General features: G+C 40.7%; 1 protein-coding gene across 3 annotated transcripts in view; it reads right to left on the bottom strand.

The window, feature by feature from the left end:
* Positions 1-3,905: 3,905 nt before the first annotated feature.
* The window catches only part of LOC143435228 (uncharacterized), an 81,285-nt gene continuing 61,691 nt past the window's right edge, over positions 3,906-23,499 (bottom strand). The window contains exons 2-5 of one of the 3 annotated variants that reach the window (XM_076916775.1): positions 15,056-15,206; positions 9,455-9,735; positions 8,328-8,456; positions 3,906-8,143 (exon numbers count right to left, since the gene is read on the bottom strand). In XM_076916775.1, the coding sequence (XP_076772890.1) occupies positions 7,929-8,143; positions 8,328-8,456; positions 9,455-9,674 (564 nt within the window). In that variant the 5' untranslated portion in view covers positions 9,675-9,735; positions 15,056-15,206 and the 3' untranslated portion in view covers positions 3,906-7,928. Of the gene's footprint in view, positions 8,144-8,327; positions 9,736-15,055; positions 15,207-23,499 lie in introns of all 3 variants that reach the window. The other 2 variants (XM_076916776.1, XM_076916774.1) reach the window with 2 other exon arrangements.

The following is a 23,499-nucleotide window of genomic DNA, read 5'->3' as shown; positions in this document are numbered from 1 at the left end:
AAATGCCTGACTGCTAAAGACACCATACACACTCGATACACAACATGGAGAAATCAAACTGGAAATAATATAGATGTTTTCTTCCTTCTGGCTAGCCAAATGGTATCATGGAGACTGTTGGGAGGGGAAAGCTATCAATGATCACATGCAGCTGTATACCCTGTGTGCTACAAAAAATGAACTACCTGGGAGTTATGCCCATGGGTGCAATAGTGGTATGAATATCTGAGGGGGGGAGTCAACTTTTGCTGATTGGAACAGAGACCTGCACCAGGGGATGGGATACAGGCTTGGCTCTATAAAACTGGCCAAAGCCTGTGGCTAGGGAGATAATAATAACAAGCCCTGTGGGTAAATTAGCTTCTGATGTTTGCCAAGAGGCCAAATAATCAGAGTGCCTACCCATGGAGTAGTACAGCTTTCAGTCTTCACCAGATAAATCCCTTTCAGCATCGGGTGATAGTCAAACCTCCAAGTACTGAAAATGGCTTTAAACAGTACATTTATGTCAGCCAAGGCCGAATAACATTGTGGGAAAGGGAATTGTGAACCAAAGGGTGGGAACGAATATGATGGGGTGATGCCTTCTGGATACAATGACATAGCTACTGCTATCATGAATGTAGAGCAACTGTGACAGCTTGCATGAAGACTGAGGACAGAAACACGTGGAGGCATAGGGAAGGAAGGAGGGAGGGAGAGAAGAGAGGGTGGCTGGGGCAAATGTAATCATAGTGAATTGTACACAAGGTATGAAATTGTCAAAAATGTAATTAAATTTAAAACAATACAGATAGGATTTAAATACTTTCTCTACTTTCATATAAGATGTTATATGTAAAAATCTAAATTCATGTGTAGAAAAACTTCTAGGACTAAGACAATTTAATGAGTTTGCAAAATATAAGTCAACACAGAAAATCAATGCCATTTCCATGTAAAAGCAAAGTACAACTGAGAACTACAGTGTGGAAAAGGATTAAATTTACAATTATTCCAAAAATAAAAATTCTTACATATACATGAAGTATGAAGCATGAGCAAATGCATGATGAAAACTATAAAACTAAGCAGACATTAAGAAGATGTAGACAGAGTTGCAACAGCTTCATGAACCAGAAATCTGAATATAGCAAAGGTATTAAACTCTCCCACCCCATGAATCTATAAATGTAATTTAATTGCAAATGAATTCTCTCACAGAGATTCTGTCAATATGGACAATCTGATCATAAATAAAACAGAAATATACAGAAGTGAAGCAGACAGAGCAATTTTGAGAAAAAAACCTGAAAATGAAGAAAGCTTGCAATACAGATATAATTTACTTCAGGATTATTATAATCAAGGCAGTGTGAGACCAGCAAAGTGTATAAATATAGTCTAATAGAACAGTTCAGAATATTCAGGAATAGACCTCATGACAGGAATACAACTCATGATTCTGTTATAAATAAAATTTCTATCAATGTTAAAAGGTTGTTCAGTGAAGAAGGTGTTACTCTTAGCACAAAGACACTCAGAATCATTGAACAATCATGTGTGAACAAGGAATAAAATACTAGCTTAGATTTCATCATTTGCCCCCAAATTAGCACAAAATAGAGAAACTACACATAAACTTAGTGTATAAAAATTTTAAAAGAAAACATTGAAGAAAATGCTCATGAACTGGGGTTAGATGATATTTTAGACACACTAAGAAACTTAAAAAGATAAATTACTTTATATTAAATTTAAAAGTCATTAAGATAGGAGACAATCTATAAACTCAAAAAAAAACCCTCAAAACACACACAATCAGAAATAAGATATATTTTTTTAAAGGTCTCAAATTCAGACGTAAAATCATAAACCACATAAAAATAGTTAAAAGACGGGGCAGATCCTTCGCCAGAGAGAGTATAGAAAGATATGAAAAGATATTCTTGTCATTAGTTCTTATGGAAGCAAACATTAAAATTCTAAGATAGCACCACATGCTGTCAGGAATCGTAGCATACAAAGCACAGGCAATGGAGGCTGCAGGCATGGCTCAGTGGGTAAGAGTACTTGCTGCTCTTCTAGAGGACCTGAGTTTGGATCTCAGAACCAACATCAGGTCAACTAGTTCATAAGCACCTCTAATTCCAGCTCCAGGTAATACAACATCTTTTCTGGCCTCTGCAGATACTACATATCCATAGAACACACACACACATTCACACACACACATCATTTTTGGATACAGAAATGTGTAAAAACACTTTATTCATTTTTGTCAAAAACTCTGAAATAGCTCATGGGTCCTTGAATGATTCAAAGGTCAAAGTGTGGTTCATTTCCACAGCTCATCATCAATACAAACATGTGTAGATCCCAGATCCTTGCACCAATGAGTTAAGCCAGTTTCAGAAGGTGGTACACAAAATTACCCCATTCTATGATATTCTAAAATAGAGAAACTACAGTCGGAAACAGCTCAGTTGTTTGCAGGAAGTTAGTGTGAAAAAATACATTAGATGCAGTGAAATTTAGCTCAGAGGTTAAATAGTTGCCTCTATGTGCAGCTTCTAGAATCCATCCTCTAGTACAAAACTAAAGTTTAAAACAAAAAAGATACAGGAGGGAGGTTGAGATGGGTAGTCATAAGATTCATCTCTATCCTGATGGTAGTAGTGATTACACAAACCTCCATGTACCTTAAAATTCAAAAGAGTGGATTTTCCTTACATTAAAATCTATTGAAGAACAAGAAGGGCTGAATAAAAGACAAGATCCAGATATTAGATGTGAAAGAAGAAAATAGCCAGTGGATTAAAGTATGATCTCAAAGCTTAAATATTTGTCAACTTTCCTTTTCTGGCCATCAAATAAGAACATGTACTCTGCTTCCTATGAATATTGAATGTAATATTTTCTGTGCCCTGTGGATACCCCAACACATGATACCTGATGGATAGCTATTGTGTCATATATTGTACAACACTTAAACACTCTGGGACAGGGTACAAATTTCTGTTTGGGGACTTTTCTGCCTGCTTCTATGGCTTTTGAATTACAAGGTACAAACTACCCTCATGTCTTTTTCTATAAATCTGGTAATAAATTCTTTTCCCATCTGAGCTGTACATGGGAACAAGAACATAAATGCAATGCATTCCAACACAGGGCATGAGTGGGCATAGACTGGAGAATTACTCATTTCCCATTTCCCTACTTAGTATGGCTAGAAGCAGTAACTGTTGTTCTAGACAAGCTCCAGCCCAATTAATTACTTTCTCCCCAAATTTCACATTGTATTTTTAATTGAACACTTACAAAAATGTCCTGCCTTAAATTATATGCTTATTTTTCTTTTCCACAATTGCCAATATTTGTCTACACTGAGATGAAATTCAAAAGCATCTGCAGGTGACCATTTTCATAGAAAAATTAGTGTACTTCTTTAAAGGGCATTATATTCTCTTTCTAGAAGAAAATAAACTGAGAAAACATATGGTAAGAACCCCCTGGTTTCCAAGGGGAAAAGAGGTAATTGGACAGACTGTAAAATAGTTGATGTTCTTGAGTTTTCCTTGTACACAAAAGTGAGCAAGGCAGAGGACTTGTTAACAATGATGCAGAGGTGCAACATCTGAAGATACATAATTTCTGTCTTTTATTATCGGTGTCTGCTGCTGACCAGCCACACCTACTGCTTTTCAGAAATGTCTAAAGATGCTTTATTCATTCTTATCAGAACTCTGAAATAACCCATGGGTCCACCAACGAATAAGTATCAAGACAATGTAATTGTAAAGGTACTTTTAATGTTTTTTCTTTTTTTTAAATTCAAAACACTTTATCAGTATTTGTTTATACATATATACATATATACATACATATATGAACAATAATTAAATAATAAGATGTATTTGAAAAGTATGAGGGGTTGGGAAGAGTGGGAGGAAGAAGAGAAAAGGAAAAATTATGTAAATACAGTGCTCATATATGAAATTCTCAAAAAGGAATCCAGTTTTTTAAAATGTTCAACAGATAAACTAGTATTTTACAATATGAAAATAAATATGACATATAATTATGTTGAAGGACATTTTAACTCACTACAAACTTTGAAGTTTAAAATGAAATCAATAAAAATTATTTTACCCAGCATACTAACAAAAACCACAATAACGTTTTATAATTCAAAGTATTTCTGAGAACAAGAAAATGGATTGTCAGAAGCTAAGTCAGCAGAGCCAGGGGGACACTGTGTGTTATTTCTTTCTTTTTTTCTTATTATTATCAAATCATAATTTTTTACTTTTTAACACAGGGGTTATAAGCACGAAAATGCAGGATGTGGGGAAGGGGATGACACAGGAGCATAGGTGTTCAGGAGGAGTACAGATATCTTTCAGAACAGGGTATCAGCTGATGAAGGTTCAAGGGTCAGGTCACTATGCCTCTGCCTATGATTCACTTGTCCTTATCTAATTTGGTACTATCCACCAAGGCTTCCTATTTACAAGGTCTATGACTGCTCAGGCTGGTAGATTTCCACAAAAGCTGCCTGTTTACAATATAGACATCTGTTTCAGTGTTTTTCCATAGAGACCCAAGACTTTGTGTTAGCAGGCATGTATGTCAGGCCTATGGCTGATTTTAGGCTTATGGCTGATTTTAGGCCTTTAGTGTATAAGCAGGGCTACCCGTGATATCTCCTCCCTTCTCCAAGTATAGAAGGGCTATGGCAATTCTAATCTTGCCAAGGTGGGGATAGAGGCCTGACCTCCAGTAATTAAAGGGGACCTTGTAATGGCTCCAGTCCTCCTGTCATTGTCTAGTGAGGCATGAGGGCCATACCCATCCCAATGTCTTTTTCTTGCAGAGGGGATACTTTTGACATCAACCCCTATGCAGTCAGGCTTGTCCCTCTGGGAACCCAGAAACATATTTTTAACTTTTATTTATATTCCCTTGCAGTGCTTACCTCACAGCCTAAGCAAAAATTCAGATCGCCAGACAGAGGGGGTTCTGGCATGCACTCACTGGTAGGTGAATATTAGCCCAAAAGCTCACAATACCTAACACACAATGCATAGACCACATGAAACTCAAGAGGAGGAAGGAAAACCAAAGTGTGGGTGCTTTGGTTTTTTGTTTGTTTGTTTGTTTTGTTTTTTGTTTGTTTGTTTGTTTGTTTTTTAGAAGGAGTAGCAAAATACTCAACCAGAGCTCCCAGGGTCTAAACCTCCAGCCTGAGAACAGAAAGGGAGGGACTCATGGCTCCACTTGTATAGTTAACTGAGGGTGGCCTCATTAGGCAACAGTGGAAGTGGAGAGCCATGGTCCCCGAAAGATTGGATCCATAGTGTTGGGGAATGCAAGAGCAGGGAGGCGGGATTGGGAGAATGGTGGGAGCACACCCTCATAAATATTGGAAGTGGAGGTATGGGATAAGGGGTTTTGGGGGAGAAAGGAAGAGGAGATAACAGTGAAAGGTAAATATGTAAAATATCCAATAAAAAAACAGATAATTGGTCTGGCAAAAAAAAATAATATTCTCAAGAGAGATGCAAATTCTAATTTCCCTCAACAATTAATTGACAAAAAAGAAGTAATTTTACAAAAAGTAGAAGAAGCTCTCATTAATTGATATATAGATTAATCAATTGTTGGCTGTTTTATAATAGTCCTTTAATAAAAGAAATTATTAATAAATAATTATATTTCTTTAAATAGTGTCTTCATGACTCTCTGAGGGTGGAAGGAGCAAGCCTTGTTTACTCTTAACTTTCTAAAACTGAAAGCTCACGGCAAATCTGCCGTTGATTGCCTTTGGCATTGCTGAGACCAATAAAAACAATGCCACAACTATGTGGAAGGACCCTTTTACCCTTGAATCGAATGGCCAGGACCCAGTTCCTATATGGGGCCGAGGATTGATATGCCTGTTTGATACCACAGAAGGTATAGCTAAATGGCTGCCAAAGAGATTAATGAATTAAATAGATACCCCCACAAAACCAGGCCCAATTATAAATAAGATGAATAACAGTTGACATCCAGGGAAGAGAAATTTCCCTGAGAATTCCCTTCTTTTTTCCTTTCCAGGTAAAAATGAATCACCCGTGATGTCTGCTGTTAGGAGTTCTAATCCTGATTCTGGACTTCAGACTTACACTACTTAGACCTTCAATGGGCCTTTGACAAGGACATCAAACAGCTAGAGATTGACATCACTAATCTGAAGAAATCCCTCATTTTGCTGTCTGATGCAATCCCCCAAAATTGCAAAGGAGTTTATTAGACTTGATTTTCTCTTTTACAATAGAAAAGACTGTGTACAGCTCTAGACTGTATACATCCCTCAAAGAAGAATGCTGCTTTTACATAGACAAAACAGGGATGATTAAAGAGAGCATGAAAAAGGCCAGAGAAGGTCTTGAGAAAAGACAGAGAGAAAGAGAAAAATGAGAGCTTGCACAAGAATTGATCTTCAACCTCTCCATGATTGTTAACCCTACTTCCTTCCATCTTGGGACCATTAATTGGGTTATTTTTGCTTATTTTCTTTGTTCCCTGGGCCTTAAATACGCTGACTAACTTTGTGAAACAACTAATAGATAATCTGATAGCAAAATCTATTCAGATACATTATCATAACTTAGCTATGGAGGACCATGAGACTCTAGATGAGGATGTTACTCTATCCAGGGTGCTCCCAAGTCCCATCTCCACCCAACCTAAAAGAGGGGACTTCTGCCCCTAGACCAAGCAGAGAGGGGCCACTTTTAATGTTTTTAAAGACACATTAATATAGTAGCTAGATATGACCATCCATTGTTGAAGATGGGTTAGGCCAGCAATTTCTAAACATGATTAATAGTTATTTAAAGCATTTGCTAAAAATACAGATAATATAAGCATTATAATATCTATGTAAGGAGTATGGCCTAATAAAATCTCCCCTCTTCTCAGTGAGATTCAAGCATGCCCCCTTGGACCCTCTTTGTATTTTAGTTTCTTAGGGTCTGTAGTTTCCAACAAAGTTATCTGTAACCCGCGCAATCGTCTCGCCAGCAAGAACGCATGAGGGCACCAGGATCCTTCTGCAGCAAGCATTTATTGTGATGGAAAGAGGAAGACAAAGAACCCCAAACGGTGCCAGCTAAATAGTCCTTAAAGTGGCGTGTACATACTTGATTGGCTGTTCGCTCATTACCCATATGATGCCCCGGGTTGGGCCGTGAGTTGGCGCGCTCCTAGCCCTTGCGCATGCGCATGGAACCTATCCACCAAAATCATCAGCGGATGTGGACGACACCCTGCAATAGCGATTATTCGTAAGCCCGGGCGCGGCTCTCTACATCTCCCCCTTTTTGTTTTATTAATTGGGTAGGGTGAATCAGTTGTATCTGAGTGTAACTGTACAGTGAGGGAAAAAAAGAGGCCTGATCCCCTGTGCAAATGGAGAAATTGTAATGGGTTTCTTCTCTTGTCATCGCACAATGAGTAATACTCCCCATACCCATCCCAATGCCTTTTGTTGGGGAAAGGAGGCCTCCTCTCCATGACACCCGGTGGCCATCCGTGTGCATAGAGGGGGCTATGGCGTCAAACCTTTGTGCAATCAGGCATGTTTTCGGGAAATCTATCCACGTCCGTGGAACATTCCTTATCGAGTGCTCACTTGACAACCTCAACTGGTAATACGGCACTCCTCAAGGGCTCACGTTAGAGGCCCAGTAAAGGCCAGAAACACCTATCCCAGTGCAATGAGGCGAAGCCTCGATGGGGTGCAAAGGCTGTTCGTGGCTAAGCAGTAAAGGCAACTTTTCACCGCTACTTGGAGATGTAGATTCAGTTTTTCCTCAGCATAGATAACCACACTGCTGGATTGGCTCCCTGTTCCATGGCCATAAGCGCCTGGGCAATGACGGCCTTGTCACGTTTTTGGTCTACTTGCAGACCAACCAGAGCATGAACACTAAACCACAGCATAGGGCTGTACCAAACAGGACTACTCCCGCCCACTCCTTAAAGAAGGAAAAGGCCGAAGAGATCCAGAAGGAAAATCCTTCAGTCAGCGACAGGTCAACTCGTGTTAAGTTGATGGTCACAATCGCTGCTCTCAATGACTCCATGGTTTCCTCAAATCCTTCAGACCAGTTTCCTGTAAGATATAGAGACAATTTTCTAGACAAATTGGCAGCTCGAGTAAAATTTTCATACTGTACGCTAGTAATGCAAAGCACTCCAAGCTTTCTTTCTTTCACATCCCAATTGGGCCAATTGAAAGAGGATGTCTAATCTCTCATCCACTAAATCAAGGTGCTGGTTAACAACCATCAGCCCACCTTTAAACTGGGCTGTAGCAGATGCATGGGTATTCATAGCCTCCGCAACTGTAGCTGATAACTGGTTGAGTGTTGTACTTGTTTGTACTGTTGTAGCCATGGCAAATCCAGCAGTGGTCGCAGCAACGGCTGCAAGAGATATAGCCGTTACAATGGTTGCAGTAATTCCGAAGTCTCTTTTCTGTCGAAATAGGGACAAGGTAGAGGGGGTCTCCACTGGAACTGGAATCCATCGTGGAACTCTAGCAACCATGGCCTGGGACGCCCATCGGGTATTCCAGCATGGAGACATTTCACAAGTCTTGTTGGTGCAGTCTATAAATGAATTATTTGAAAGAATAAACAAGAAAGGGGGATAAACACAGACAGGGATAGGTAAAAAATCTGTCTGATTAATCAGGGTTTTATTCACTCCGGTGACCAACTGAGTTACATTTGTTAATTGTGGAGCCTGATCACCTTCCTGCTTCACCATGGTTGATTAATAACTCCCATAAAGGATGGCCTTCCAGCCGCCCCACCTTGAAGAAATACTAGGGGGTTAAGAGCAGTACAACTACCATTAATTCCACAGAGTAGCCATTTGTGAAAAGGGTTCATATTATGAGAGAGGGCCTTCTCTCATTACCGTATCAGCTTTGGGGTCCAACATCATGTTATGAGAGAGGGCCTTCTCATAACATGATGTTGGACCCCAACATCATGCTCATATTATAAGAGAGGGCCTTCTCTCATTGCCGTATCAGCTTTGGGGTCCAACATCATGTTGGGTGAGAAAGAGAAAGTCCTATTGGTATCTGCCCATCGTGTTATACGTGACTGACATTCAGACCAGGGCAGAATTCCTCCCTCATCTTCTACGCTACAAAGAGGGGAGACTTTGGGTTGACGGGGGTGCTCCCCATCTGAGAAGTTGGGTGGTAAAAATGTCCCGTTTAGCCAAACAGCCGGTTGCCAAAAGGATTGTGAGAACTCAGTATGGTTATTGTTTCCCTTAATTGTCAGTTTCACCCATCCTCTCTTATCATAAAACCACCCCAAAGCCCTCCTCAAGAGAGGTATACAGTCTCTGTCCTCAGTTGTTTGAAAACAAAGAGAGCCTCGTTCTGGCAAGGAGCGATTCTCACCTAATGGGGCCCTTGTAGGGTCATATGGCAAATAGGGCAGATCTAGAGTCTTATTTGTTGTAAAGATTTTAGGAAAAACTGCTGCATCATGTCTGACCGGCATAGGTTTTGGAAAGGCAGATAGAATAGCCCAACGATATTCTCCACATATACTAGGAACCCAATTCTGGAGAATCATTGTGAGAACTGGAATTAACTTCCAAGGAATCCATCGGTTCATTTCCAGGTGCTAGGATCTTTCTCGTCAATCTTTCAGGTAACCAGAACGGGTTATCTTCCTCCTGTGGAAAAACACAAACAGCTCCCCTGGATCTTATTAAAATGGGATCCGGGCCTTTCCATTGACCAGTCAGGACATCTTTCCATTTGACCATCTCCTTTGGCCTATCAGGCTCTAAACAATGATGGTCAGCCGCCGTATGGCTCTGACTGTCCAGATTTAGAAAATTAAGAGTAAAGAGTGCTATAGAGATGGTTACTCGTGGCACTGAGGGTAGAGCCTCCTCAACTCCCCCTTTTTGTTTTATTAAATAAGACTTGAGAGTGCGATGAGCCCGTTCTATAATGCCTTGTCCTTGAGGGTTATAAGGGAGACCCGTCAGATGGGTCACTCCCATTTGGCGACAGAATTGTCCAAACTTTTGAGAAGTGTAAGCTGGTCCATTGTCAGTTTTAAGAATTTTAGGCTTTCCCCAGGCACTCCATGCCTCGAGACAATGCTGAATAACATGGGCCGCTTTTTCTCTGGCTAATGGAGAAGCAAATATAATTCCAGAACAAGTATCAGTGGAAACATGTAAATATTGCAATTTGCCAAAAGATGGGATGTGAGTAACATACATTTGCCAAATCTGTAGTGGCCGGATTCCTCAAGGGTTAATTCCAACATGAGGCACAGGTAAGAATTGACAGCAATTTTGACATTGAGTCACTATATCTTTAGCTTCTTTTCTAGTTATGTCAAATCGACGACATAACGTCTCAGCTGTCACATGAAATCTTTTATGAAAGTCTTTAGCCAAGTCTAATTTTGGTGAAAGGGCAATCGTAATCAACTTTGTGGCTCGATCTGCCAGGTCATTTCCTCGGGACATGGGTCCCGGTAGACCTGAGTGAGCCCTAATATGTTTAATAAAAACAGGGAATCTTCTATTAACCAAGGTAAGGTGAATCTTTTGAAAAACTTCTACAAGTCTACTGGATGTCTTAATTAACCCAGCTACTTCTAATGCCTTTACTGCATTAACCACATAGAAGGAATCTGAAACAATATTTAAGGGACCTGGAAAAATTTCCAGAACCTCTGACACCACTAAACATTCCACAATTTGAGGTGAGGTTTTATGGTATTGTTTGGATGTGACTTTCTTATTAACCACATAGGCACCCACTCCTGTTTTTGACCCGTCTGTATAAACTACCATTCCATCTAGGAGTGGTTCCTGAGATAAAATGCGTGGAAATACAATAGCTTGAGTTAAAGCAAGTTGCAAAATGGGATGTTTGGGATAGTGATTATCTATCTGACCATTAAAGGAAGTGACCAACACCGCCCAAACATCAGAGGTAGCAGTTAATATTTGGACTTGATGGGCAGTATAAGGCACTATTAAAACCCTAGGTTCCCTTCCAAAATGGGTAATGGCTGCTTTTAGCCCATGAAGGGCAAGCTGAGCAACTGCATCTGGATACCATTCAATAATCTTTGCAGGAGAAGCATTGGAATGAACCCATAACAAGGGCCCCTCCTGCCATAACACAGCAGTTGGTAAGTATCTAGTTTTAAAAACACATAAGTCAAAGGCTTTGGTTTCATCTATGCGTTTTAGCTGGGCATCTTGTAAGGCATTTTCTACCACTTGTAGGGCGTGGCTTGCAGCCGGTGTTAAGGCTCTTGGTGAGGAAATATGAGCATCCCCTTCCAAAATATCAATCAAAGGTTTTAACTCAGCAGAGGGAATTTTCAGGAATTGTCTCAACCAATTTATATCACCCAATAATTTTTGAAAATCATTCAAAGTGTGCAAATGGTTTCTGCGAATCTCTAATTTCTGAGGAACTATTTTTTCTGGGTAAATAACTGTCCCTAGAAAGGAGCCAATTTGAACCTTCTCAGTAGCAATATGTAGGCCCCACTGTCCCAGGGTTTTTAGTAATAAAGGGTATGAGGTCTGCAAAATAACTAATTCCTTATGGCACATAAGAATATCATCCATATAATGGGCCAACAACAAAGAGGGAAATTGTTTCCTAATTGGCTCAAGGGCCATTTGTTCATACAGCTGACACATGGTGGGGCTATTGGCCATGCCTTGAGGCAAAACTTTCCACTGATATCTTTTGTCTGGTTCAAGGTGATTAACAGCAGGTAAGGTAAATGCAAATCTTTGCCTATCTTTCGGGCATAAAGGAATGGAGAAAAAACAATCTTTAATGTCTATAATTATAATCCTCCATTGCTTAGGTAAAGCAGAAAGTAAAGGTAGGCCTCGTTGTACAGAGCCAAGTAGCCGCATCTGCACATTAATGGCCCTCAGATCATGGAGAAGTCTCCATTTTCCTGACTTCTTTTTTATGACAAAAATAGGTGTATTCCAAGGAGAGGTGGAAGGCTCTAAATGACCAAGCTGTACTTGTTCTTTAATCAGCCTTGTAGCAGCTTCCAATTTCTCAGAGGATAGGGGCCATTGAGGAACCCACATGGCCTCCTCCATAAGCCAGGGTATGGGCATAAAACCCTCAATGGCAACTAGGGAAAACCAAAACCTTGTCTTCCTGTATTACTCTCTTGTGAGGTTGGGCTTAACATTCCTTGTTCTTTTCTGCCAAGGCCTTTTCCTTCCTTATATCCCATCCTTTTCATAAATCAATAGCTTGTTGAGAGTACTCACTAGTTAATGTTAATCCTAGGTCTTGTAAGATGTCTCTTCCCCAGAGATTAACGGGGAGAGGAAGCACATAAGGTATAAAGCTTCCTGTTTGACCTTCTGGTGCCTGCCAAGTCAATGACTGTGAACTGACTGCAGGGCTGGCTTAATATCCCAACCCTTGTAAGGAGTGGGACAATTGTGTAACAGGCCACGCCTTAGGCCACCAATTGGAGGAAATAATACTTTTATCAGCTCCTGTGTCCAAAATTCCGATAAAGTTCTTCCCCTGTATCATTAATTGTAAGGTGGGTCTAGTTTTAAGGTCAACTACCAAGTGAGTAACATCAGTCCCTGAAGAACCAAGTCCCTTGGTGCCTCTAGGCACCCGGTGGATGGGAAACAATTATGCAAATTTGGAAGGACAACCAATTGAGCAATCCTATCTCCAGGAGAGATAGAAAATATGCCTTGTGGACAAGAACAGAGAACTTGAAGTTCCCCGGTATAGTCTTGGTCTATCATACCAGGATGAACCACAAGCCCTTTCAATGTAATAGAGTAGTGATCTAGAATGAGGCCGACACTTCCCTCAGGCAGGGGACCTTTAAAATCAACCGTGATAGGTTGTACGCCCACATGAGGCATTAATAAGAATTGGGAGGTGGACCGGAGGTCCAGTTCTGTCGAGGGTCTTGTAGCTCTGCGGCTAGAGGTGTCCTCCAGTTGCCGACTCGTGTCCCATATTTTTTGGGGACCTGGGATCTGGGGCCTGGAAACCCGTTTTTTGGAATGCTTTCATCTCTTTCCACTGGTGGGGAATCATGTTGAATAAGCTTTCCTTGAATATCTCTAACTCAGCAACACTCATTAGCCCAATGATAACCTTTTTTGCATTTGGTACAAAGCCATGGAGTTCTTTTTTGCATGGAAGCATGACATTCTTATTTCAAATGACCTGGTTTGCCACAGTTATAGCAGACTTTACGGCTGCCAGGACTTGGGCAGTTTTGGCTTTGTAAGATAGCTGCTGCAAGGCCGGCATTAGTAAGCGGGCCTCCAAGTCCTCGGCAAACCTTTATCCAGTCTGTCAACCCTTTGTTTCTTCTAGGGGTAATGACTGCCTTGCACTCTGGTGAGGCATTTTCATACACCAGTTGTTCTATCAGTGGTTTAACTCGCTCTGGGTCTCCAAAAATCCTGCCTGCTGTTTCTGTCATCCTAGCCACAAAGTCTGAGAATGGCTCTTGGGGGCCTTGTAATATTTTTGTTAGGTGTCCCCCAGCCTCACCTTTCTTGAGAGGGCCTTCCATGCTTTAATAGCAGCAGCTGAAATTTGGCCATATGCTCCCCAATGGTAATTTGTTTGGTCATTAACAAACTGTCCTTGTCCTGTTAATAGTTCAAACGTCCACTCTCTTTGATTGCCTTCCGCATTGGCATTGGCCCTTGCCTGTACATGAGAAGCATCATGCCATAAGGCTTTCCATTCCATGTACTGTCCCATATTAGGGAGAGCAGCTTTTACTGTATTTTGCCAATCATTCAGAGTCATTGCCATAGTGGCAAGTCTCTCAAGCTGCATGACTGTGAAATTAGCATCAACTCCATATCTGTTAACTGATTCAGCAAGTTCCTTAATAGGGGTATATTCTACCGGTGCATGGACGCGACCCCCCTCCGAAACCTCAAACACCGGAAAGGCTTGTAATAACTTTCTTTTATCTCCCTTTGAAAGGAAGGAGTCTGAGCAGCGCTTCTCCGCATAAGGCGGAGGGGCACTGGGTACAATAGGTCGGGAGGGCGCAACAGGCTGAGAGGCCGTGCGGTTCCTATTTCCTCTTTTCTTTTACTTTCGATTTTGCAGCGGCGGCCGCTCATCTGGGTGGTACCTTTCCTCCTCATAGTGGGCTGCCTCTTCACCTAAGTCTTCCTCCTCAGAGGGGCTTAGTTCCTCTGACTCAGAGCTATCAATCCCTAAAGCCTCCAGTTCCTCTACCGGATAAAGAGATTTCCTTTCAGAATTCTTTTCTCCCTCCTTACATTTCTCTCCCAGGGCGTGCTTTCCCTTATCTTTCTCTTCCACAGACTGGGCGTCTTTGGAAGGGCCTTTTATCTTAGGTATACTTTTTTTTTTCTTTGTGAGCTCCCAACCTTTTATCCTGCTCTGTTTCTGACATGCTGTCCTGTAACTCTTCTAACACTCCCTGGTCTGCCGCTACAGTCGAGTGGCATTTCTCGTCCTGTAAACACGATCTCACAAGCCTCCACAGCGGTCTAGTTCCAGGCTTTAATTTCCCATTCTGCTATTCTCTAATCAAGTCACCCTCCAGTTCGTCCCAGGAGGCGAGCGTTAGCGACCCTGAGCATATATACCAGAGCACCACGTGGTCTACCTCCTTCAGAAACCCCTCCAATGTTTTTGTAGAGACTTTTAATTTATGCTGTCACAAGAGCGACTGAAGCGCCGTAATCACGGAATGTGAAGCCCCCATGCTGCTCTCTTATCTACAAGAGAAGCTGACACACAGGGAGGGGCACCGCGGCTTATGTACGTCCGTCTAACCACACCCAACGGCGGCAAGTCTCTTAACACCAGCCTTTATGAAAGCAAAATGAAACTAAAAGAAAGAGAACTAGCACTACTAAAACCAGAGGGAATGCTACAACTGCTCCTGCCAATTGAGGTGAGAGATGGGACAAATCAAGACCAAACATGCCTTTCAGAGCTTACCTTTGTCCTGCAGTTCTGAATCCTCTCCGCGATAACCGAGGGTCTCCTTGGCACCGGAGGTGGTGAGGCTTCCCGGCATTCCCGGGTTTCGGCACCAGCTGTAACCCACGCGATCATCTCGCCAGCAAGAATGCACGAGGGCACCAGGATCCTTCGGCAGCAAGCGTTTATTGCGATGGAAAGAGGAAGACAAAGAACCCCAAATGGTGCAAGCTTAAATAGTCCTTAAAGCGGCGTGTACTTGATTGGCTGCTCGCTCATTACCATATGATGCCCCAGATTGGGCCGTGAGTTGGCGCGCTCCTAGCCCTTGCGCATGCGCATGGAACCTATCCACCAAAATCATCAGTGGATGTGGGCGACACCCTGCAATAGCGATTATTCGTAAGCCCGGGCGTGGCTCTCTACAATTATCCTACACTTTATGACTAATATTTACTTATAAGTGAGTAGACACTGTATTTCTGGGTCAGTGCTACCTCACTCAGGATGATACATTTTAGTTCCTTTCATGTAGTTCCAAGTTTCATGGTGTCCTTCTTTTTAATGGCTGATTAGTATTCTATTGTGTAAATGTACCACACATTTTTTTATGCATTATTCTGTTAAAGGATATTTAGGTTGTTTCCAGTTTAGGCTATAATGAATAAACCTGCTATGAACATAGTTGAGAAAGTATCCTTGTTGAATGGTGGAGTTTCTTTTGGGTACAGGCCTAGGAGTGATATAGCTGGGCCTTGAGGTAGTTTCTATTTGTAACTTTCTGAGAAACAACCAAATTGATGGTTTACACTCCTGGGTCTGAGAGGGGTGGAGATGTGAAAAGGAAGAATTTAGGGAGAAAATACTGGGAGACACTATACTGGACTGGGAGAGGTAGGAATCTCTGGAGTGAACTAGAAACCTAGGACAAAGGAAACTTCCAGGAATCTATGAGATTGACCCTAGTTGAGAGTTCTAGCAATGGGGGATTTGGAGCCTGAACCATCCATCTCCTATGACAAGGCAAGACTTCCACTGGAGGAATTGGGATACCAATCTAGACTCCAAATCTTAGACCCACAATTTGTCCTGCCTACAAGATGTGCAGTGGTGGAGGATATAACAGAATTTAAGGGCCAACCAATGACTGTCCCAGCTTGAGACCCCTGCCATAGAGGGAGCCCACCCTGACACTACTGAGGACACTCTGCTATACTTGCAGACAGAAGCCTGGCATAATTGTTATCTTGGGAGGCTTCACCCAGCAACTGTTGGAAGCTAATGCAGAGACCCACAGCCAAGCATTGAGTGGAGCTTGAGGAATCCTGTGGAAGAGGAGAGGAAAGATTGAGGAGGCCAATGGGGTCAAGGACACCACAAAAAAAAAAACCTACAGTCAATTCACCTGTGCCCATGAGGCTTATGGGAAACTGAACTGACAACCAGAGCCATAGGTCCTCTGTGCATATGTAGCAGTTATGCAGCTGTGTCTTCATGTGTGACTCCTAAAGCTGGAACAGGGGCTATCTCTGATTACATTGCCCGCCTTTGGATCCCTTTTCCCTTAACTGCCCTGCCTTGTCTAGCCTAGTGGAAGAGGATGCTCCTAGTCTTGCTGTGGCTTCATGTGCAGGGGCTGGTTAATGTCCATAGGAGGCCTCCCTTTCTGGGGAGTGGGAGGAGGAGAAGGAGTGGTGGCTGTATGGGGAGCTGAGAGGGGAGCACAGAGGGAAAGCTTCAGTCTGGATGTACAATGAATAAATAACTTAGTCAATAAAATAAAACAAAATTATATAAAATTTAAAAGTCTTCACTGTCCTTTCCTATCCATGGACCTTTGTGGTCAATTTTCCATTAACCAGCTCACATCCACATTCTTTCTTCTCAGAGATGTATATACAACAGCATAATGAAATGAGACTTGAAAACACTGTTTTCTCACCCAATTGCAAAACATTCTGACCCAGTAGCTCTGAGAGATTTAGACATTGCCATTTCCACAGCTCTCTAGCTAGTTTTGAGGCACACCAAAATTGAGAGCCACTGTGGGTGGTTCCAAAATAATCTAGAATAAAGGTGATAGTTCACTGCTGGTTCACTATAAAAGTGTGTCATCCCAGAAGAGATGAAATTACTTGAGGGGAAATCCTGCATGACTCTAAACAATGGATCAACATGGATCCTAGATCCAGGAGTTAAAATGTGGTTTTCACTATTTAAAGTCTATCCAATTGAGCCTCACCTTTTCAGTCCTGTAATTGGGGGAAAGAGGTCCATAAATCAAAATAGGTGGACTAACTCCCCTTTCAGACTCAATTTTGACTTGTGGCTTATCTAGACTTTGACATAGCTCCACAAAGTGATTTTTTTGTTGAATTTACCAGTTATCTCTCTTAGTCTAGAAGAGTATCATTCATGCTTATTGTCCTGACATAGTTATTAATTGTGGCAGCTTTTAGTTTCAAAAACCACCTTAGTTTCAAATATGGACAACAACCCACATGATATGTTATTCTGTCATAATTTGACTGAGCTCAAAACTGACCCATTGATTGGACTGATGAGCTGATTCTCCATCCAACTTTATCTAAAATATAGTATGTACACTGTTTATGTGGTATAAATAATCCCACAGCTTAGTGACGTAAAACAATACTTAGTGCTTCACAGTTTTGATGGGTCTAGAATCTAAGAAGGAGTCCTCTGTTTCAGGATCCTGCCCCTCAGTCAAACCATTTGGCATCATAGGATAACAACACTCATGGTGCATGGCTTTACAAGGAGTCCTTTCTCCACAGATCATCAGACTGAGTACCTTGGTTCCTCACTGGCTAAGAGGAGATGTCTCTTGAATTTTTGTCCATGGGGCCTCCCTAGGACAACTCACAAGCTGGCAGCTGGTCTTCATCAGTATGAACAAGAGAAAAGTTAGAAAAGTGAGAAAAAAACTACACCCATTTATTTATAATCTTAAAAGAGGCATCTCCTCACATGGTCATATTCTATGTTTAAAGTAACCACTAAAATGCTAAAGAGGGCAGTGGGGTGACTCTGCAGGTGAAGGCACTTTTTGTAAAACATTATGACCTTAATTTGATCTCCAGAACTCATAAGCAGAAAGGAGAGACCTGAATCCTGAAGGTTGTCCTCTGATGTATAAAATATGACACAGCCATGCCCATCTCACACACACACACACACACACACACACACACACACAAATAAATAAATAGATTGTCAGAGGGTTGTTTTTAAGATTTGAGGGGACTGAATACACAAACACAAATGCCAAAATGTAGAAATAACTAGGAATTATTTTAAAAACTTTTTACCATATAGAAGGACTATATTCAGTGCAATTAAAAATCTCAAGGAGTTAGAAGTAATGATAATGTGGCATAATTGTGTCTGATGACTGGATAGGTGTTTATGTGTGTGTGTATGTGTGTGTGTGCATGCATATGTGCAGTATGTACATTATGTATTTACATTAGTTTACATATAAGTGTAAAAATCATGTATACTTAAAATACTTGGGTGAAAATATTGACAATTTCCTTTTTAGATCAAAGCATTGATCTTTAATTATAGGTGAATACCAATTATAGGGAGCTTTCTCCAAATATACCCAGCTATATTCCAATTAAATAGATGAGAACAAATAAAATTCAGAAAACTAACGCAGAAAGCTATAATGGATTTCAAATTATGTTATCAAAAATACAATTCAATATAAAAGAATAGTCTGACCAGGGGATAAGCCTCATTGCCTCTTAGTATGAAAATAGATAAAGAAACTCTTAACAGTTGTATACAATGAATTTTTACATAGTCATAAAGAGGATTACAATGTTTGCAGGAGAATGATTAGACTAAATATCATCATGTTAAATGAAATAAGGAAGACTCATTAAGTCAGTATTACATCCCATAGGAAAACCAACAGTATCAATTAACCTGGACCCCTGGAAGCTCCCAGAGACTAAGCCATCAATCAAAGACCATACATGGGCTGGTCCGTGGTTCCCCAGCACATTTGTAGCATAGCTTTGCCTGGCCTCAATGGGAGAGGATGTACCTAATCCTGTAGAGACTTGTTACCCCAGAGAAGGGAATGCAGAGATGGAGGTGGGTTGGTGAAGGGGGTGGAATGGTGGGTGAGAGAGCATCCTCTCAGAAGCAAAGAGGAGGGGGGGTGGGGTGAAGAACTCTTGGAGGGGGACCTGGAAGGTTAGCAACATTTAGAATGTAAATAAATAAAACAATTTAAAAGAAAAGAAAAAAAAGAAAGGCAATATTACATGTTGTTTTGCCTATATGGACTTAGATTATCAGAGAACATGTGAAAGGGGACAAGGGCTTTTGGAGAGTTGGAAGGGGACAGTAATGAGGTAGATGAGTATGATTAAGCTACACTAATACATGAATGACATCACAATGAAGCACATAATTTGAACAATTAATATATGCTAATCTGAAAGTAAAAAAAAAAGAAAAAGAAAATTAATTGTCAAATCTTTCCCTTCTACAACGTAACATTGCATGTACCATTCCATATAGAACATGAAGATAGTTTATTTCACTTGGAGTCCATTTCACACTTTTTCACTTTATAGAACTGCACTATTTAAATGTACTACTTTCAAGTACCTCTGATCATGTTTAGGATGGCAAATGAGCATGTCCTCAGGCATCTCAATATAAGTGAGCAGAAGAGAGCCATGGCAACCTCAAATCAACCCGAGTAGCTGTAATGGCTGCTGACAAGCTCTTCAATAGCATTGCCCAATGGGATGTTAAGTCAGAAAGAGATGCAGAGCCTTGCCATATTTCTTTTCCTACTCACGTTTTGAAAAAGTGTGTGGCTCTGTTTATCTTTCCTGAAGTTTCTAGGCCTTTCCATGGGGCTGCATCACTGTCATTGCTTTTTTAAGAGGAGCAGACAGCTCCTTGACATCCCCTTGTGTCAACAGGTACTCCAGAATGCATAGCCTATTTTCTTTTTGATATAGAAAATATATCGCACTTGATCTGACTTGCTCTCCCTGTAGAATAATAAAGCAAACTAGAGCTATCCAGATTGTCTTTATTGTTCTCTTAGGTTTGCCTCAATCACAATCAGACTTATTAATTTATTTTTAAAGCAAGAGTAAGCCATTTAACGTATCAGGCACCAAAACCATAATTATGTTTTCACGGGCTAATCTTATTTTAAAAGATATGCGTTGGGTGCTTGAGGAAGTGATAAAACGTCTTTTTCCCCTGCAGACTAGAACCCAGATTTTATACTAGAGGAAAATGAGATATAGAGAAAGTGCTGACATTTCCAATGTGGCATTAGGCTAAAAGAACGTAATGCTTGCTTGGTTTCCGCAAAGTAATAATTTAATAGCAACCATTCAAGGCTGTTGGAATGAATACTAATTGATAAAATACCACAAAACCATACCACTCTGCATGTAACTGCAAATATTTCTACTACATAAATGCACATCTTCATGAGAAACACATGCCCTCTATTCAATAAAAGTGTGCATGCTGTGAAAGCCAACTAAGAATAGCATATTGTACAGCACCGTAAACGCATGCTAAGCCTGACTAAAAACTGGTTTAGGTACTCCTCTGATTTTTTTATTAAAAAGAATAATGAATGATGGGAAATGAAAAGGGATGAGCTGTTTTCCTTCAGTGAGATTATGGGTAGAACATGAGGCATCCTTCTGAAGGTGATATTCAGAGAGCCAGCCCTGATGCTTTTCTTTGTTGTTTTTGTATTTTGTTTGTTTTATCTATAATTTATTAGAGAAATGGATGTCTGAAAGCAGGAAGAGGGGAGAGACAGGGAGAGGAGGGGAGGAAAGAAGATTGGTGACTTATTAAACTCAATTTAAAAGCAAGCTGTACTGTAACTGTCCTTGATGAGATACTTTCATTGTCTTCCTGATCTTTACCAGGTGACTCATGGAAGTTGATCTCAATAAATTTAGAAAAATATTCCTAACCTTGACATTTTTATGAATTCAGTTACCTTCTTTCTTAAATAGATAAGAAATATAGCGGTCCATTCTATATTTAAAGGTTGAAGTAAGCACACACATGTAAAGCCATAAAACCACTCCATTACTTCTTTCTACTTTTGTTCTTCATTTCCTCATTCTTCTATATAAATGTTAAAAAATTTTAGGCACATGAACACACCTTTACAAAACTGAGATTGCCTCATGTGGCATGTTTTGGTAGTTTGTCTTTACGACTTTCTAACCTTCCTCACTTTCCTGGGTAACTATTACAATATACCGTTCTAAATTAATTTCATCTAAATTCAAAAAGGAAAACCTGGGTCAGCAGACATAAGAATCACTGTGACTTTAAACTTCTCAGCTCTGTCCACTCTCTCTGTTTCTGCTGGTGAACCTCCTCCTAGTTTCATTCACACTGCTCTGCTTACTAATCTTTTCTACTCCCCCACCATGATTTTTGCTGGGTCACTCATTAACATCTGGCACCCCTTCCTGTGCTAGTTCAAAGCTAAACGCTCTCAGGTTCTGTAAATGGGAAGCCTGTCCCTTGCAGGTCACTGACATGATGCCTTAGTTGTGTGTTAGCTCAACCTTTTCTCAGGTGTTACAGCTCAAATCACAATCCAGACAGGGACAAGGAAGCAGTCTGCAGCTGGAAAAAAGTAAGCATCATGGCTCATTGTTAGGATGTATATAATACATTACATTAATCTTGCTCTGAAATCTTAAATGATGCTGAATTGAGGTTTGTCTACTAATGAAGGAGTAAAGCTTCTTGAGATATTGAAAAACAGGTCCACAGAGATTAGCAAGCAAGGTATTGGAAGCATGGGCAAGCTTGCTGGATTTTTTGCTGGGTGAGCTTGGGGTTAACAGATTTGCTATGAGCTGTACTCTGAATTCATTGAAAGGAAGGAGTGGATTTTATTCTGGCTTTTAGTAGCTCCTTGTGAAGAAAACCCTTAGTTGACTAAAGTCCAGGTTGCCTCTGGTCTTGAACTTAGATGCTTTGTAAAGAGTATTTTTTCGGAACAATAGCTCTGTACCTGAATAATTAGATAATGCAAGCCAAGAAGCTCAGGGCTTACATCCTAGGTCTTTCCTCTCCCAGGTAAGTAACCTTCCTGGTAATTACTAAACATCTTTAGCTTCAGTGTCCTCATCTGTGGAAGAGAATGATCATAGCTTCTCACAGGTCACTGTTGGAATTTTACTACATCCATTCATATACTTTAACATAAGGCCTGGCATAAAATTGATTATAACACATAGAACTTCTTTCCATATTCTTTTTTATTTGTGTGACTAGAATTACAAAATTTATCTTTTCCCTTTTCTTGCTCCAAACCCTCACCACTTTTCTTCACATCATTCATGACAAAGGTATAGGCATGTGTGTTTGTGTGTGTGTGTGTGTGTGTGTGTGTGTGTGTGTGTGTGCGCGCGCGCGCGTGTGTGTGTGTGTGTGTGTGTTAACTTGCTCACTCCATATAATGTTACACATGTGGCACTATACAACCAATTGGTAAAGGCCACATCTCCTATTCTCATCTTTCCTCAGATATATACAGTTTGTTGAGTAGGTTTGTAGCCTCATGGGGTTTCCTTGTCTACTTTAACATATCTGTTAGTGTTATCTTTGCTTGGCTCACATTTAGACAGTCATGTTGGTAAGACTTTGAGTGTAGCTTCTAACCTTACTAGGAGACACAATCTCACAGAAAACTTTGATCCTGTAACTCTTATAATCTTTCTGCCCCCTCTTACACAGCATTACCTAAGCCTTATATACAGGAGTGGTTTCTAGATGATATACTGGGAGAGGACTCCACAATTTGCATTCTGATTGGTTGGGGTTTCTATCTGTTGCAGAGAGAAGTTTATTTGATGAGGGGTATGGACTACATTTACCTGTGGGTATAAAAACAAATGTTTATAGATTGCTATTAGGGATTATGCTGGTTTAATGAGCTAGTAGTTATAGATCTTCCTCCAGTATCTATAGCTTCATAAGCACTGGGTGATTAGCTAGGTTTCTAGTACCAGGCATGTTTTTTCTCTTCTTGAGTGGGAAATTGAGTCTTCAGTCTACTTAAAGACCTGTTGGTTCCTGCCAAGGTATTCATGCTATCATTACAACATTAGGGTTGATGGGCCATGCTAGTCACTGATGTGGTTAACAAGCATCATTGCTAGCTATGACTGTTGGTTGTTGCCCTCTTTTGGAAGCTTGAAAAGTACCTTCTGGTGGCATGGAAGTCGGCCTTCAGGGAGAACTCAAAAGACAAAGAGTACAAAAACAAAAGAGGGCAAACATTTCCCTTTGAAAAATAGGCCTGGGATCTGAATAGAGAGTTCTCAAAAGAAAAACAGTGGCTAAGAAATATCTCAAAAACTATTCATCCTTCCTAGCAGTTAGGAAAATGCAAAAGAGCTATAAAA

This window comes from Arvicanthis niloticus, chromosome 20 (genome assembly GCF_011762505.2).
Source record: "Arvicanthis niloticus isolate mArvNil1 chromosome 20, mArvNil1.pat.X, whole genome shotgun sequence".
Lineage (NCBI taxonomy): Eukaryota > Metazoa > Chordata > Mammalia > Rodentia > Muridae > Arvicanthis > Arvicanthis niloticus.
The sequence above is the reverse complement of the archived record's forward strand: the minus strand, read 5'-3'. Positions and strand labels throughout refer to the sequence as shown.